The 17,294-nt window shown below is 40.6% G+C and overlaps 2 protein-coding genes across 8 annotated transcripts in view; one reads left to right on the plus strand and one right to left on the minus strand.

Moving 5' to 3' along the window:
• The window catches only part of LOC133111878 (calcium and integrin-binding family member 2-like), a 38,405-nt gene extending 29,066 nt beyond the window's left edge, over positions 1-9,339 (minus strand). Inside the window, exons 1-2 of one of the 2 annotated variants that reach the window (XM_061222512.1) lie at positions 9,257-9,339; positions 1,729-1,763 (exon numbers count right to left, since the gene is read on the minus strand). Coding sequence is in view for 1 of the 2 variants with exons in the window: in XM_061222511.1 (XP_061078495.1) it covers positions 1,729-1,763; positions 8,240-8,290 (86 nt within the window). In the remaining variant the exon portion in view is untranslated. Of the gene's footprint in view, positions 1-1,728; positions 1,764-8,239; positions 8,746-9,256 lie in introns of those variants that run through there. The other variant, XM_061222511.1, reaches the window with a different exon arrangement.
• A 306-nt stretch (positions 9,340-9,645) lies between these two features.
• LOC133111774 (leucine-rich repeat-containing protein 61-like) lies at positions 9,646-16,721 on the plus strand. Of its 6 annotated transcripts, none has more exons than XM_061222356.1 (9): positions 9,646-10,336; positions 11,677-11,772; positions 11,872-12,018; positions 12,263-12,323; positions 12,558-12,643; positions 13,278-13,343; positions 13,747-13,815; positions 15,513-15,638; positions 16,083-16,721. In XM_061222356.1, the coding sequence occupies exons 1-9, from the start codon at positions 10,309-10,311 to the stop codon at positions 16,187-16,189; spliced, it is 786 nt and encodes a 261-aa protein (XP_061078340.1). In that variant the 5' UTR covers positions 9,646-10,308; the 3' UTR covers positions 16,190-16,721. The 6 variants fall into 6 exon arrangements, with proteins under 6 accessions (XP_061078340.1, XP_061078342.1, XP_061078344.1 ...); XM_061222358.1 differs by having other exon boundaries at positions 11,962-12,018; XM_061222360.1 differs by lacking the exon at positions 11,872-12,018.
• Positions 16,722-17,294: the final 573 nt, after the last annotated feature.

Raw genomic sequence — 17,294 nt, forward strand, 5'->3', positions numbered from 1 at the left:
CGTAATTGCTTTGGATTCAAATACTCTTCTGTGCTCGATTGATCTTGCCTGGTGTAATTGAGCCAACCGAGAGGAGTACCAGAAGGCAGGGGTGGCTCATTTTGAGAGTATTTCATAGGTTCCAATACACCACTCAAGCTTAGTAAAGCGTAGAAAAGTATTTGAATCGAAAAGCAATTATGTGTTTGAACCTAGGTTTGGCCCCCACGATACATCAGGTCAGCGGACACCCATGTCCCGAGGAACTTGCTGTGTATAATGTGTGTGTGTTTACCATCTCATGTCTGTATAATCCTGTGGCCTTTTTATGGATCGCTCAATTTCGCAAGCTAACGGCAGCTGTTCCTCAAACAGACCCAGGTGTGAGTTTTTGTGAACACAATGGCCCAAAACGTCTTGCTATAAGTCATTCAAATACCTTGAGGCACTGGGTCTCTGAGTATCTAGCTGAGGCATATATGGGTACTGCAGTGATATGCCCATTGCCAATCTGGGCTTTGTCTGTGCCAACGTGTGGCCAGGAGCCATTTGGAGCGACACCTAATTGGCCATCGCGTCAGCGTGAGGGAGGGCTTCGGTTGGCAGGGCCTTATTGAGCCGAGGCTTCTCCGGTCAATCAGACGTCTGCAGCGGCTTCACCAGTTTAACCGTCCTCCAGAGAGGGGTGCGAGAAAAAGCATCCTGACAATCATAATAATAGCCAGTAAAAAGTAAAGAGGCATGGAGGTGTTAGGCTGATGGAAATTACAGTGTGTCTGATTCAGATCGTATCCCCGCAGATGGATACATTTCATTAAAGCTGAGGATGCTGTAGGGAAGGCCACAATAATCGCCCAGCTCGTGATTACGTCCCTCGCCTCTAATTCACCCAGGGGGAGAAATATGACTTTACAGATGCATTCATTTCCTTTTGCTGCATCCACGCTGGCAAGACAACTATGCAGATCTCTGGAACAGATACAGGACTCCTGCTCCCAGTAACAGAGACTGTGTTTTCGCAAAGATGACTCTACGCCAAGAATGGAGTAGCAAGACTGTAAAGCCCTGCACCGTCCCGCTGGATGACTTGCCAAGACGCAGGCCGGAAGTATGCTTTGCGCTAATTGGATTAAATCATTTTAAGTGTGGCTGCCTTTCTATGACAGGAAGCCTGCACAGCTTCCACATTGTGCACACAAATGAAATGACACCAGAGCTGAAAGAACACAGGTTACGTAAACTACTCATTTCTGCTAATACACACTGATAAATAACATCAGATAAGGTGGACTATTACAACGGAAATTATTGCTTTCATCAGAAATAAAACTTGCATTACAAGCAATGAGTCTTTAAAGTCCTTGACAACTAATAGTAATTTAAATTTTTACATACGGTAGATACTCAGTGACCATTTATTAGGTGGTCAAGATGTCAGAATGTGGAAGAAATGTGCAAATAACTACACATTACAACGGTGGTATGCAAAAGAGCATCTCTGAACACACAACGTGTCAAACCTCTTGCTCTCTAATCAAAATCGTCTTCACACATTGACGTGTCTCCTCATTTGACGTCAGTCAAATCGACTCGATTCGATCGTCTCGATCCCCCATAGGAAGCATTTCCCTCGTGTGTACGTCATATCGCAGAAGCTAGCGCTGCTCTGACTTCCGTTTCAGCTTGCCAGGAAGAGCTGTTGAGAGCGGTAGCAACACACACGTCGGAGAAAAGAGAAGTGGGACTCACCGAAGGATCTCTTTCCGCGTGAAGAAAGTGCAGTCCTGCAAAAAAAGAAAACAAAAGTGAGCCATGCAGAACCATGTACTTCCTTTCAATAATCCTGCACTGTACACTGAATCACAACGATAACTGTACAACCATACAATGCAATATATGGGAAGTTCCTTTATTTAAAGTAATATGTGGTGTAAGAAAGGGAACTTGGATTAATTAAAGTTCACTGAACTCTGATCAGTGGGGGCATGCAGTGTGCTAGCGCAGACATTGTGAGCTTGCACGATGCAGGATCCTTTAGTTGCAGTGCTGCTCATTTTGGGAATCCTTAGTTCCTATCACAAAACAGCAGATATTCAGCATATGCTTCACTTTCTAGCAAGCCTCAATAATGTCTGTGAGATGAGAGGTGTGTGTCCTGGGTTAGACCCAAGAACAGGCCACCATTTCAGCTGAGCTGTTGCAGCTGTCACTCATATCATATGGTGCTAAAAATAATAGTTTCCTTCTGTGTGCGTGTTATCTCTTTATCGCTTAGTTCGATATTTCTTCTCAATTTTGTATCCGCTCAGCTCGAGATGCCTTTGACTCAGTAGTTGATTGCAGGCCTATGTGGATCAGCTGTTGATCAGAGTCTTGGAGACTGGCTGTTAATTTGTCATTGAGAGTTGTGCTGTCACAGCTGCTGCACATTCTTCTCTTGTCCAATCAGGGTGTGACCACACCCTTCCTGTTGGGATTAAAAGAGACAGGAAATTGCTGGTCCTACTATCTCTTTCTACCCTTTTCATGCCAATAGTTTGGTATTTTGCAAGAAACGCTACTATTGTGGTGTTGAAGTGTTTCAATTGCAATTGAATTTTCTTTGGTTGCCAGTCTAATTGAGTAGTTTTAGGAGAATTGGAATCCTAGGTAGTTTCAGGGTGTTACATTTAAAGAAAACACACCCTTGCTAGGAATGCTAGCCCTGGCTAACTGCTGCAAGTACATACAGCTTGCCTAAATGATTGATTCACCACATTTAGATCGAACTCCAAATTGTTCTATCAACACAATGCCTTTAGTCATTTTTTGTTGAATAGAAAAAAGGCATTTTAAAACTAAGGGAAAGGGCGAAATCTGCAAAGACATTTCAGTTTCCTCCTTAACTGAAGAGGTATTTGTCCAATTAATATAAATTGAAGAGGCATTGTTTCCTGAATGAGTTATTCCTTCTTTATTTTATGTGGTTGGTTAGGGTACTCTGTCTCCTTCCTGATTAGCTGAGCGTAGAAAGAATGGCACCCCCACGTATTGCTCTCAAATATCCCGTTTAAATAAATTGACTTATTTTCTTTCTTTGGCCTTGGCCTTGTCAACCTATCAGCTTAAAAGCTGAATTTGATTGTATAGTACAAAGCACTATCAAAACCATGTTATTCTGTTGGGTGTGATATCCATTGAAGACCGTTTTACTGGATGGATCCTTTCTAAGCAGTTTTACCCTTTGCGTATCACATCAGGCAGATGATATACTTTCAGTTGTCACAGCCAGTCTGGGGAAGGGTGTAAATCATCCAGTCACCACACACACACACACAGTAGCCACCAGGCCAATCTGATTGAGATGAACTCATCCAGCAGATTATTCCACAGATTATTACACAGGAATCTGTTTCTGGAAGATTCCACTGCTGCTGAGCAGGAAGTGGTAGCAATGGTAGCTCCGATTCTAAGCTGACTCCTTCATAAATATTCATAAAATGTATTTTCACATTCAGCAATGGCAGACAAGATTGTCTAAATTAATATCAGGCAGGGTCTGCTCGTAGCATCATCCTGCTAAGATGGTGTCCCTGTACACCAGGTGTAGATGCACTCTGTGTCCTGGGTTCACCCAGGGAGGGAAGGTATCAGTTCATTGGACTGCTCTTGTCTCTGTGATTCCTCTGGCTAATTGGACGCCTGCAGTCCATTCTACATGAGCTGGGCTTGAAGCAAAATCTCCAGGTGCAGTAAATGCATGACTTTCCTAAATTGGCCTTTACTGCGATTAATACCAACCCACAAATGCAAATCAGACATTCCACATTATTGGTAGACCTGGCAACAAAGCGATGTCAGTTCAGCAAATAGATGTCACCTAACTGATCCTTCCTGGCAGATTCACAAGATACTTTCACTTCTTTGGACTGAGAGACACTGGTCGCCGCAGTGTCACCCTGGGGTTCGGATTTCTGCGGAGCGAAGGTGGCACGCTCCGATGTCCCCACCTGTCACTCGCTACAGGAAAGGCGAGAAGGGGGGGGGGCAGGGGGGGTCGCCGAAAGAGCAAACGAGGTGAGGGGTGCGCACTGCTCCCTAGGGGTAAATATGAACCCCATTCCTGCCAAACACAAACCTTCAAAATGTCCCCACTATTTCTGATGTGTATTGATTCTCTGGTGCAAGGTGACTGAAAAATGTCCAAGAGTAACACATAATTGGGATTATTATTCACCCATTTGTCAAATGCCCATATCTCCTGTGACTTACAGATGTGACCTTGCTTTAGAATTTATGGTCATTGGCTATTATGCACTGTAAATTGCTGCATTTCATTGCTGAAATATTTGGACATGCTTGTGAGTGTGTGTGTGTGTGTGTGAGGAAGTGAGTGAGCAAGTGAATGAGTGAGAACCTGCCAGCACAGGGATCTCAGCTAAGACTTATTGGTCGACAAACTGCATTTCATCCATTAAATTACCACCCCACGAAGGAAAAAAAAAGAAAAAGTGAGGCATGCTTCCTTTGTGAAGTTTCAGGAACTCATATTTTGAAAAATATCCAAAGTGCCAAACTTGTCAAGGAAAACGAGTTTAATACAGAGCCAAGTGACAGGAGATGATTGACGACTGTCTGAGAATGCACATCCTTGTTTTTTTCTGGGCTTAGATTTATGCGCCATAACCTCTGATAGGCAATACACATTAATGGAAAATTCTCCGGACTGCCGTCTCTGGAACAAACTGTCAACAACTGTCCAAGTGATTTGATAGTTTGAATTTTGCAATGTGTGTCTTCAGCACACAAATCCTACACAGCAATGAGCACGGTCCTCTGCTGTAATGTAATTATGTAATGTAATGGCTGAATGTTTTACACTCACTCTGATGCAGTCTGTGGGTAATAACCGCTTCAAAGTGACAGCCAAGCGTTGTGAGAACCGGCGACTCCCTCACGCAGTTCATTCATGCTTTCAGGGCCACGTCTCTGCAGCTAAAACCCCGCCGCGGGCCAAAACGGTCACGCTCCACTAGCCAGCCTCCGGTCTGCCTTTGATTATGGAGCGTTCATAATGTGCAATTCACAAACGGGACTCTGTTCGCTATCCGGGCGAGCCAGAACGGCCTGGGGAGGATAGGCCATTTTACATCGCAAACATGTGCGGTCTATGGGATCTCTGCCCCTGGGCTATGTGTACATTCAGGCTACAGACACGGATGGCTCCAGGACACACGGCCTCGTTTGTTTAATGAGCTCATTTCCACGGTGTCGTTTACACAGCGCCTCGGGTTTAAAGTGAAGACGAGTGAAATGCCTATGGAAATTGACTCCACTACCAGGTTCTGTACATTATTTCTCTTGTTTTTGTTCCTGAGCAAATTCCCTGTCGATTTCAGGTACAGTATATCTCTCACGATCTCAAACTATCAATAAACAGGTGCCTCAAGACATGTGACACTAACTTGTTGGGCAGATTTTCTGTTCTGGAGTTCTGGAGTCCTGGAGTCTGAACACTTAAGTAAAATGCACCATAAAGTACAAAAACAAATGGTTTGCTAATTGCCATTATCAAGATGGATGTCACATTTTCATTGTCATCTGTAGACAAATATACAGCATGTCTCATTGAAAATTGTCAATATTATCAGTCTGCTTTCACTTAACATTTAATGCCCCTCAAAAGTGCTGTGATTTACTGAAAGAGCGGTTTTACAGCATTTTGGAATGGTGCCATCAACAATCAGCCATCACTTTGGGGATGCATAGACCATGAGCTGGCAGTGTAGTATCTTATTGCCGTCAAATGTGAAACATCAATAAAATTCACTTAACCAAGTCAACCATCCCATGGTCTTATTTTGACCAACACTCTAAAGATAAAAATGGCTGCAATATTAATGAAGAAGCCAATCATGACTGACTAAAACGAGTCGATGATGACTTGAGTGAACGCAGATTTCTGTCTGCAGCAAGCCACTGACACCAGATGAGCTGGACACTTACTCTGTGTTTATGGAGGTAAAAAGCATGGCTTGGTTAATTGATCTTGGGAGCCACTGCATGTTCAGGTCCTGAATTATTCAAAATGCACATCCCTAATCTAAAACGACATAAGACTGCCCCAGGTAAACAAAGAACCTCTGCTCATTTAATCTAAAGAGGGTAACGTTTCAAGATGCTATCAGACCTGCTTGGTGTAAATTATTAAGTTTCTCCAAATGCTTCTAACGGCATGTGCTGATGAAGACTGCTCTTCATCGATGTGCAAGTCCAGTGACAGCTGTTAAAGAAAATTAGAGAGGCTCTCTCCACACACAGGGCAGTCATTCCTGAGATCACCAGTCTGACATCAACCATAACCAGCCTTCCAGTCCTACACAAACAAATATAACCAATCGTCATGTATGCCCCGATTGTGCTGTGTACCATATAATATAGTGCAAGAAATGCATTTGTATGTGGCTGTTTTTAGATGCCTTCAGTTAAATGGAAACTCATTCAAGAAATCACTGAGACACTCCCTGGCACATCTGACAATACTGTAGGTGGCGAGGTTTATGCTAATAGAAGTAAAATGATCCTAAAGCCCATTTAGGTCATGCAAACTGATAAGGTCTCCCATTTGCTGAGAACAATGCAGCCATCTCACTCAACTGGAAAAGTGCAACCTTTCCATTGGAAGACCGTCTATATTTAAATGTTGATAATTGCCAAACAAATACCATAACAACTAGGTGCTATTTTAATATTTACTGGCAAGGAGCAAACATTCTAAAAGGTTTGGCTAGTCAATTACACACACACACACACACACACACACACACACACACACACTGGAACACTCAAACAAAAATCGCTGCAGTGCTTAGAGTTGCAGGTGTTTAGCGCTCTCCTTTTTGATTCAGAAATAAAGCAGAAAGACCTTATAGATACTTCACCTACCCCAGCCAATAGAAATGACAGGCACTATTTCCATGCAAAAGGCCAACATCTAGGAAGATGGCCATTCATCCAGCTCCACAGGCCATTCATCCAACTCTTAATAAATTCTCAGATCCCATCTGTCAGAGGAGGCCCACCAGGAATAACACCCACGCTCTGCTTTATTTTGCTTTCTTTGACAGGAAGCAGGAAGAGTTAAGGAGATGTGTAGCCAGGCCCTATTGATCTGGACAGCATCGTACATTTCCAAAACAAATTTAAACAGTGACTCATGCAGTAAGCCAAATATTAGTATAACCAGGACTATGATCTTCTACTGTACTTTAGGAAAAATTGTATGTTAGAGAAGAGACCACACAATCATAATCGGGATTGATGGGTTACCCATAGAAAATATTTTATTTCACATGGTTTTGGATAAAACGAGGCCTACTCATAGGTGGTGATATATACATTTCTAAGGTCAACATTATGGAATGGAATCTTAGGCATTAGTATAGTACTGAAAATCAAAAGCAGTCGGATATTACATAGTACTGTTCAAGTATTGTAAGAAGTGGTAATTTTGCTTTCCCTTTGCCTATTAATGTATGCAACAAATTGTAATGTTTTTATTTAACCAATTAAACAGCCCAACGGCAGCATGATAGCTGAAGCTAAATACTAATTCTTCCAAATCGCCTTAAGCAAAGATCACATTCAAAGTTCACCTGAACGTATTGTGTTTTTAGCACTATGTAAAATGGCCTCCTTCCATATTGTGTACACTTTTAAATAATTTGTTTTTGTAAACGTGAGTCTAGGCTATGTAGCACTAACGATTGATAAAAAAAAAAAAATTACACATAGGGTATACCAATCTCTAAAAGGCTGTAATTCCCGGCGAGGAAAAAAAAAAAAAAGCTCTAATAGTCAACATATTTCGATATGCATTATCACCGAAACAAAACTGTAACACTGTCAATAATTTCGGCAATATTGTAAAGAGAATTCAGAAAAGCATGTACTGAATAAATAGCCTATGCTTGCTTGGAGTTTTTGTTAAACCATAAAAGCCCATATTTGACAAACATGAATGAATGCAATTGTAACCGCGTTTCGACGTCACATAACGATTGCTTTCAGGCAAGTAAAACAAAACTGCATTAATAACAGCACTCAGCCATGAACATTTTCTTGGTCATGTCTGTCCGTCGGACGTACAAACGGGCAATATAATTGGATAAAAATGTTAAAAATAACACGATTCAATGAAAAGGGCACCGACATAGAAAGCCAATGATGGAAATATTTTGAAAATACATTCTGATAATGTAATCATTTAAGCAGCACTTACCTGATAGGCGTCTAGCTGTTCATCAGTAAATATCGTTTGCTTATTACCCATCTTAATCGAGTAATTTTTCTCTTATGCAGATGCATCACATTGGAAGTTCGAGACGTTTTTTCTATTGTAGGCATTTAGGGCATGTGTACACGGCGTGGTCGGACTGGAGAAAATTACAACCCCTCATTGAATTCCACCACTTGGAGACTTAGAGCCCGGAACAATTTGTGCGGAAGGCGTTAAAAACTGGAAAAATCATTAGGAAAGACGATATCTTTGCACTTGCAGTGTGTCCTGGCTCTAAATACGTTCCAAAATCGTCAGAGTATCTCTCAGTTGCATCCAAGGTAAATAAGCTCATGAAGTCCTTTCAGTGAATATTGTTTCAGCACTGACTGCTGTCCACTGTTGCGATACGTTTATCCAATGAGTGAAATCCTACTTCAGACGCTGTCCTGTCTGCACATCCACCAGGCGGCGCTTGCAGTGAGTCTACCTGAGCCAAAGATTGCTAGAAGTGATTCGCTGTCATCTCAGCACACTGTATGCTATGATCTGAACTATGATTATTGTCGACTAATATCGGTCATGTTATGACATAGCCTATTTCCATCGACATAATTCACCTAACGCCTTCAAACAGGGGTTTCATTCGCTGTTGAAAACAACGCTGAGAATCGATGCGCTTGCGGTTTTGATTTGCAACGTTTCATTTACCGACAACCAGCCAAGTCGGTTTAAAGATTGTTTGATAGGCCTGCAAATTGTGAATGTATACAACCTGCTTTTTATTTATAAAATAATTTGGGGCATGCAACCTTTTTCTCATGGGTGTGGCTGAGATTGTTGGATTTCAATATCCAACATTCACCATTCGGCGTTCGATTACTCCCACTGAGAACGACCTGAAGTTTAACTCTGCCCTTTTACTACAATATGGCACGGAATGTTTCGCCCACCTGGGCCCACCACCCTCTAAATTGACGATATTGGATGTAATCGCTGCCATAAATCTTGCAAACGTACCAATTCTGACAAATGTCTTCATCTAAAAGCTGGATAAGGTGTGGAATTGTGGGTCTAATTAGAACTGCTCCCATGCTCGATGCCAAGCTATTTCGGGATAAACTGTTTTTAAAAAAAAGAAAAGAAATTCAGGTCGCTTTTATTAGGCTTATTTAGGCCAATTAGGCTAAATAATTGTAGGCATATTTGTGTCCGGCAGTGAAAATAAATACAATTCTGGAAATAAGAAATCAGAGAAATCCAATTGGGGTGATTATTGGTGGTGACGGCGGTGGTAGATGGTGGAGGAAAGGAGCACAACTCCTGATTAATTAATTGAGAAGATGACATTCCCAGACCAGAGAACATCCTTAAATATAGACTAATGTGCTTTTGGACTTTAACAATACACGACACCAGCACACTGAATGCACGTGTGCATGGAGTTGGGCCACTCAAGTGTCTCAAGTATACATTTTTATATTTGATTTATAATGGAACCAACACAGCAAATAAGTCTCAATTTTGTATCCTAGATACAACACTTTGCCGTGAGTCGGCGGTTTATGCTGAAAATCATTTTACGATGCTTTGCGTGACCAGTATTCTTGACGAGATTCTAGTAACCGACGATCTTGCACAGAAAATACTGTTTTCCAGTGAAGTGCAGGGGTAATACAATATCAGTGTTGTTGAATTACTGTAAACTGTTTTTCGTTATTTGTCATAACTTATTTATTAAAATAAGTTTATATATTTTGTTTATCAAGCATAGTTCAGTGTAAATGGACGTCCAATTAATTTAGTCGGGCACTGTCAAGCGAAGTGGCTAATGCGAGTTTGCTTGAGCCTGCTAACGAGAGCTGTTGGCTAACACGTTAGCAGCTACCAACTTAGCCATCATTTTTTCACAGCCGGGTAGGCTAACGGTAACGTACTATAGCTCGGCGCCGACCACTCAAGTGAAGGACGGAAGATAAATGTCCACGAAATATGGAAGTAAACGTGTTACCTAAAGTAGATGGCTTAGTTTGTTAACGTTAACTTACTAGTATAGAGTCGAGATTTAAATAATGGCTGCCAAGAAAGAGAAAGACCAAGGTAAGCACTGCTACAAGCAATTTCAGTAAACTGTTGATAGCTAGCGGTTACAGGTTGCAGGAAATATCACGAGTTGTAAACATAAAGCAAATAAACGATCGTTGGACAGGGGATATCATGGCTAGATTGGTGCTTGCTAACGTTAGCTAGCTACCTAGATTACCCAGCTACTGAGTCGTGTCCATGATTGACTGACAGGGAAGCTTCATTAGTGATTGACACAGGGGTCGTTGGCAAGTGATATCATGCATTTCACTTATTTCAAACCTTTTTGGAGTTAAACAGGGAACAAACCTGATGCACATCTCAACAAACGTGAGGGCAACACATGTGTACTGAACTGATCGATTAGTTTGCTAACTATGGATAATTCCAACACCCAAAGATGAGCAAATTGAGCGTAGTTAAGCTTCGTTAACTGCCAACAGGTACTAAGTTGTTGCAACAAAATGTGGCCTTGCAACTGTATGTTGGTAAAATAATTTTGTGAACACTATTGCACTGCACATTTCGTACATATTAAGTGAATTAGAAAATGCGTTAATGAGTATCAGGAACCAACACAAGTGCTTTGGGGTCCCCATACGTCAGCATAACTTAACTTTCCACACAGTGATTGTTAATGAGGTTATGCACGGTTACGTTTGTGTCACATATCCGTTGTTTGGGAGACGGACAACACAGCAAAGAAACGTAAATGCTATGCTTGAAATATTACTTTTGAGCCACGTGAGGTGGCACAGTCCACGAAATCGTCTTGATTCTTCCTCTTTACAAAGGACTGTTAGACTGTTAAATAAAACGGCAATCCTGATCCACGTCAATAGCCCGCAATGGAAACGTCACACCCAGATACAGCAGAAATCATATTTTTTATAGTGCGTGTACTGGCTTCTGTTTATAGATTGATACACTGGGTGTATTGCATTCATAGGAGGAGTAGACAGAAACTTCGGGGAATCCGAATGTAATGTTCTGCTGCAACTACTGTGTTGCATTCGGTTGCATTATTGTGGTGGCAAATCGGTGACAAAACTCGCGAGGACGAAAACGAGACCTTGTCCGCTATCAAAGGGCAGTCGTGCGCAGAAATTCCACGGGAGTTAATGGCACGCCCACGAGTGACTGAATTGACTCGTGCACGAGCGTTAACACCGCATGTGAGAGCATTTTATGCGTGTGGAGCGAACACGAGAACACTTTTGCTCTCCTGCAAGATCTCATTTTCATCCTTAAGTTTTGTCGCTGAATTTGCCATCATGATTCTACTCAGATGCTGATAAAACAGGACAGACTGATCACTCTCACAGCCTCATTGCCCTTTATCCTGTGTTTTGCAGATCGTGACTTTACAAAAATTACACCTGTGCTACTGAAGTCCACAGCGGGGGAATTTGAGCTGGAGTCAATCTTGTTCCTTAAACTCAGAAATCTTGGTAAGTCTTTAATCAAATCTGTTGTGCAGGATTATTGTGTAACTGGCATGTAATTGGCCGGAGTTCAGACGCACAGTATCCTCCTCTGTATTTTATCAGGCATATTTGATCTTGGATGTGTAGGCGAATGCAAAAGCCTGGAGAGACTGGACCTCTCAGGGAATAACATCACAAATTTAACTCCCCTAGCCTCTCTCCGACTGCTCCTAGTGCTTAATCTGTCTTCTAATCGGATTTCAAATTTAGGTAAGAGTATGCTCAAATATCTAATGTTAAAAGATAACCAACTTTTCATATCCTAAATTGTACAGCATATGTAGGGGCTGTTGCTTTTTTAAGATGCCATTTCTGTGTTATATATGTTTGCAAAACATATTGATGATAAACACATGTTTTGATTATATTTGAGTTTCATTACATTCAGAATTCTTTTTTTTCAAGAATTTCTCTGATTCAATGAATAATACATGTTCAAAAATCTTGCTTGCAGAACCCATTTCCAACTGTGACAGTCTACAGAGCCTCAATGTTGCTGGTAACCTTATTAGCAGGTAAGGGCTGTTTTCTGACTTGAGGATTGTTATGCAGGGTAGAGGAAGTACTAAACAAGGAAACAAATAATTGAGATGTGTGGGAAGAAAATGACTTGTTATACAAAATGTTTTTCTGTGAGCAATTAGTATAAATTAATATAATTTCCCCAATTGTATGAGCATGCACTATTGCTCATTACCTGTCATATAAAAAAGTATATCATTTTTATTTTTATTTTTTTGCTGTAACAGTATTGACAACCTCAAGTGTCTGCAGTCTCTAAGGCAAATGGAAAGCATTCGTCTAAAGGATAACACTTATAATTACACAAATCCAGGTAAGCGGTTTGCTGCATTTACATTACATTACATTAATGGCATTTGGCATATCCAGAGCAACGTACAAGAAAGTGCAAAGTGCATACCCATAACCAGGGATAAGTGTGCTGAAAGACCCTAGAGGGAAGTACAATTTCAACTGCTACCAGTACAACAAAGAGAAGGACTAGGGCCTATTTGATCATCGGAATTTCCTTCTTTTTATTTAAAATTTCTTTTTTTATACCGCACCACACAAATATATGACTAAATGACTTACCTAACCAAACAAAACTAGCAAAGGTATCATCCTAATAAGCCAAGTAAATAACACAAGTAAAGACAACAGTTAAGGTTTACAGGGAGGTAGGGAGGGGTGGGGAGAGGTGCAAATTGAAGAGGTGCGTCTTCAGTCTGCGCTTGAAGGTGGGTTTACACTTTTCCTTTCCCCTGAGTGCACAAATTCAAATCTTGGAATCAAATTTGTTTATACAAAATTGTTTATTTGCTATCATACACAATGTAAGATTCTCTTAGGGCATCTTATGAATTGTTATGCGAATGTAATCTGACACATGGCTGTGGCAGTAATTGTTCTGTAACATTTATGAAATGTGTAAATGTGTGTAATTATTATGAATTTTTTTTATTTAGTTTGCAAGAACTCTTCATATAGAAACATACTTCTTGAAATTTTTCCAAACCTGAAGGCGGTGGATGGTAAGTGTATTTAGCAGGAATACACAATTGTTTTATCGGCACGATTATGTATAGGATGGACAAGTATTGTAGAAGATTTATGCAACAGTGGCACGTAACAGCCTGGGGAACCAATGACAAGTGAAATTGAGGAAATTGTCTGTCAAACACTCATCTGTGATCAACTCTCAGTTTCTGAAATGTAATCATGTAAAGTACTGGCTCCCTTACAGCACCTACAGAACCTGGAGTATCTCCCAAATGAGCCTCATCTGCTTCCAGCTATATGAATTTACTAAAGCCCATGTTTATGTTGCTCATTATATGAAAAGCATGGAAATCCCTGTGGACTGTGGAAGCCCTTATCTGGATATGAATTTTAGTTTGTCTTCATTGTTATTTACCTGATTGTTCTCTTTCTTAGGTGAAAGAGTGGTTGGACAGGGAAGTGATCTGTATCAGCTGTGCAAAGACATTGATGACACTATTAAAGGTTTGAAAAAACCTTTAACCTGAAAAAAACTCTGCTCTGAAAAATGACTCCATCTTCAGGAGTTGCTAATGGTAGAAGGTGGCAGTTTTTGGTAAAATAGCTGCAGACGCTCTCAATTCCATGCAGTGCTGAAGGTTTGAACCTGTTTGGCCTTATCCAAAAACCACTTGTACAAACAGATTTGGTCCTTAAAGGACCTTAAAGGACTACACCAACATTTTGGGAAATATACCTTTTTAGCTTGGGTTTTATTTTCATTTTTGTGCATTCACTGGCTCTGTTTCCATGCTAGCATAATGTGTTAGCTTAGCATAAAGACTTAAAGAATATAGGAATCAGTAGCCTACCTCCTTCAAAGTGAGGAAATGCACCTTACAGCAACTCTGAAGTGGTCTTATTTGCACGAGGTATGTGTATTTGAAATGCACGTGCGAGAACTTATCCTTCCATCTTCCGCTGGTTGTTTTGAGTGAGTGCACTTTGTGCCGAATCTCGCTCTACTTTCCGAAGGTGTGCAACAAGACATAGCATACAATTAATTACATACAAGAGGGTTAAAAAAAAACAACATCATCGTTTAAAATATATAAATGCCTCCACAGGTCCGATTGATAACCTGTAGTGCTAAATCCAGGATGATTTCCTTTTCAGAGTCATTAAGCTGGCAAATGAATTTATACACAACATTTATTAACACGGTATTGACTCCTGCAGCCACAAACATTTCACTTGCACTACGCCATCAAGGTCTGTTAGATTATTGTCATGGCATCGTTATAAGCTAGTTGAAGTCTCTGCAAGCTTGTTTTTTTATAGTTTGACCACAAGTGTGCCGTATAGAGTTCTGAACAATAAGCCCTGAACAGAGACATCTTCCCTCCATCTGTACACATACTAAACTTGCGTAAGCGTGTTTGCTTGTGCATTGCCTATAAATATCATCTGTCATTTGTTCTGTAATAACATGTTCAAGATATTTTACCTCATTACAGATTCCAAGATTATTATCAGACAATTTGAAGCCAGGATTTTTTTTCTACAGATCAAGACAACACTCTTTACTGGCATTGTAATTGTTATCATGTTTCACACCGTACGCGGTGCATATAGTAAGGAGCTGCTGCAAACCAGTGCTACATAGACTAAAGAGCACAAGATCATCTGCATACAATAATATGGTTCACTAAAGTATTACCAATCATGCACTCCGTATTACAGCTTTCACTTGCTAGGACAGATCATCCATATATAGATTTAAAAGAACTGGGCACAAGATTCCCCCTTGCCTGACACCATTGCTAAACCCAAATGGGGCTAAGACACTATTGACTATTTACTTGCATAGTCTGGTGGGCATACCAATAAGCCAGAATTCTCACAATGTAATTTACACAGTCAGCATCCCTCTGACTCAATTTAACAAACCACTTTCTATGACTAGCACGGTCAAAAGCTTTGGAAGCATCGGTGAGTCAGAAAGAAGGTATTTCCAAAAATGTTGGCGTATTCCTTTAGATCACTTTTGTTTTCTTGTATTTAGAATTTTTCCTTTGGTAGAAACAACATATAGGAGTGGTCCCAACCTGTCGTGTGAATCACGTAAACACCCGTTCCATTAATTTGCTATGAAGAGCCTTGCAGTGCAGAACCTGTGATCAAACTCAAGTAATTGGAGTCCTTTCCTGTCTCCACCTCAGCTGGCATGTTAAAAAATGGACAGATTCAAGAACTCCCCGAGTGCAAGCCATGGGTTGAAGATGGTTTCTGGGAAATAAAGAGATCGAACAATGCTATCATTGAAGAAGCCTGTAAACAGTTCAATGGCAAGTATCTTCTCTGTGCCAACTTTCAGAAATGTACTTGTATTTATTTGATCAAATATGCCATCATTAATTTACTGAATGAAATTACCATGTCCAGTCTAACCTAAAGGCCCTATTGGTAAGCTTTTGAGGGTTCATATGTTGCATTTTAAATAAGTTAATGTTGAATTAAGAAGATTAAATGGTGTAATAACAGATGGAATAGGATGTTACAGAAATATAATGCACGGCATATTTATGAAGAACTTAACCACCACTGGAAGACTATGCAACTGACCAGCCTTTTCACCAGATTGGCTTGCTATGGCCTTAAATACTTCCAATACTTAGCCTAGATCCAGGAATTTACCATGCATTTTAAGTTAAAATTAAATATATATATATTTCTATGGCTTTATCTTATGCATTACTTTTTATTTTATTTGATATTTTTAAACCCCACAGATATTCTGAGTGAATGCCGACTCCTGAACCACAAAGCTGCTCATGTGATCACCCAGACTGAGAGGACCCTGAGCAGCAGCGCCCAGCCAAAGCAGTATACTGTGTGAAAATGGCTGAGCTACACACCCGTCTGTAAAAAGGCATTGGAGCTTATGTCGTGTTTTGTACCATGAGGGATTTGGTTTATCATCAGTACAGGAATCCTAGAATTCCATTTTTCTGCAGAGTCCTGGCTGCTTGTGTGTGTGTGTGTGTGTGTGTGTGTGTGTGTGTGTGTGTGTGTGTGTGTTATTTACCTTTTGTACCTTTTTTATTGTGATGGTGTTTGGGTGTTTATTTTGCACACAAAGCACAGTAAAACAACCAATTGTTCCTATGTATGCTGCTATTTAGATATGGACCTGCTTTTGTATATTAATGTCTTTGTTTGTTTATGGACAGTGGTAAAGTTTGTCAGTATTTATTAACTGCATTGATTTTACTGCTGTCATGTCTTAAGTGAGGTGTATGTCATGGTTTCTGCAGAATGCAGATGTTATAGGTGAAGTGAGTCTGTTGCGTAGACCTGTGCTTAATATGTATGGCCAACGTTATGAATACTGAATGAAGATGTTCAATTAAAGCTTGTGTTCAGTTTGACCTCAAATCTTTATTTTTGAACAACCTTCTATCCTCTTTTTCTCAGTTTGGAATAGCCAGAGTCCATGTGGTTGCTTTTCCAGGTTTTTAATTATGAAGCAACCTGGGACTTTATTAGTTAGTTTTTTTTTTTAAGTATAACTAACCTTGGAAACCGATTCATGAGAACAGTGCTTTGCGTGCGTCTTTCCCAGTTTAATACTGTGAGAAATGAAACGCATTACACCATCCACACCAGTAGGGGATGTCCGCCTTTTAAATGTTACTGTAGCTGCAAGTAGGTAATCCGCCAAGGGCTGAAATCGGTGACAGTCTGTGGGTGGAGTTAGTGACACTGTAGGCGGGGCGAAACCAGCGTGCTGGAACCGACCCTTGCCAAGTAAGGTTGCCAGATCTCCCAGATAATTCCAAATAGTTGAAAAGTAGAAAATAAGGTTGTGTGCAGAGGACAGATTTCTGACTTTCAGAAAAAAACAAAAAAAATGAAGTACTCTGTTGCGGCACAATAAAGTACTGCATCACAGATGTGCACAGACATGTTGTGGTTCAGTCACTCAAAAAAGGGTATTTTGT

The sequence above is a fragment of the Conger conger genome, chromosome 15 (assembly GCF_963514075.1).
Source record: "Conger conger chromosome 15, fConCon1.1, whole genome shotgun sequence".
Taxonomy (NCBI): Eukaryota; Metazoa; Chordata; class Actinopteri; order Anguilliformes; family Congridae; genus Conger; species Conger conger.

Excerpts from the sequence above, each read along its gene's own strand:
- LOC133111774 (XM_061222355.1), top strand. The coding sequence starts at position 11,610 with ATGCTGATAAAACAGGACAGACTGATCACTCTCACAGCCTCATTGCCC. Across the intron at positions 13,816-15,512 it reads CATTGATGACACTATTAAAG|CTGGCATGTTAAAAAATGGA; the intron begins GTTTGAAAAAAC and ends TCTCCACCTCAG. Across the intron at positions 15,639-16,082 it reads AGCCTGTAAACAGTTCAATG|ATATTCTGAGTGAATGCCGA; the intron begins GCAAGTATCTTC and ends TAAACCCCACAG.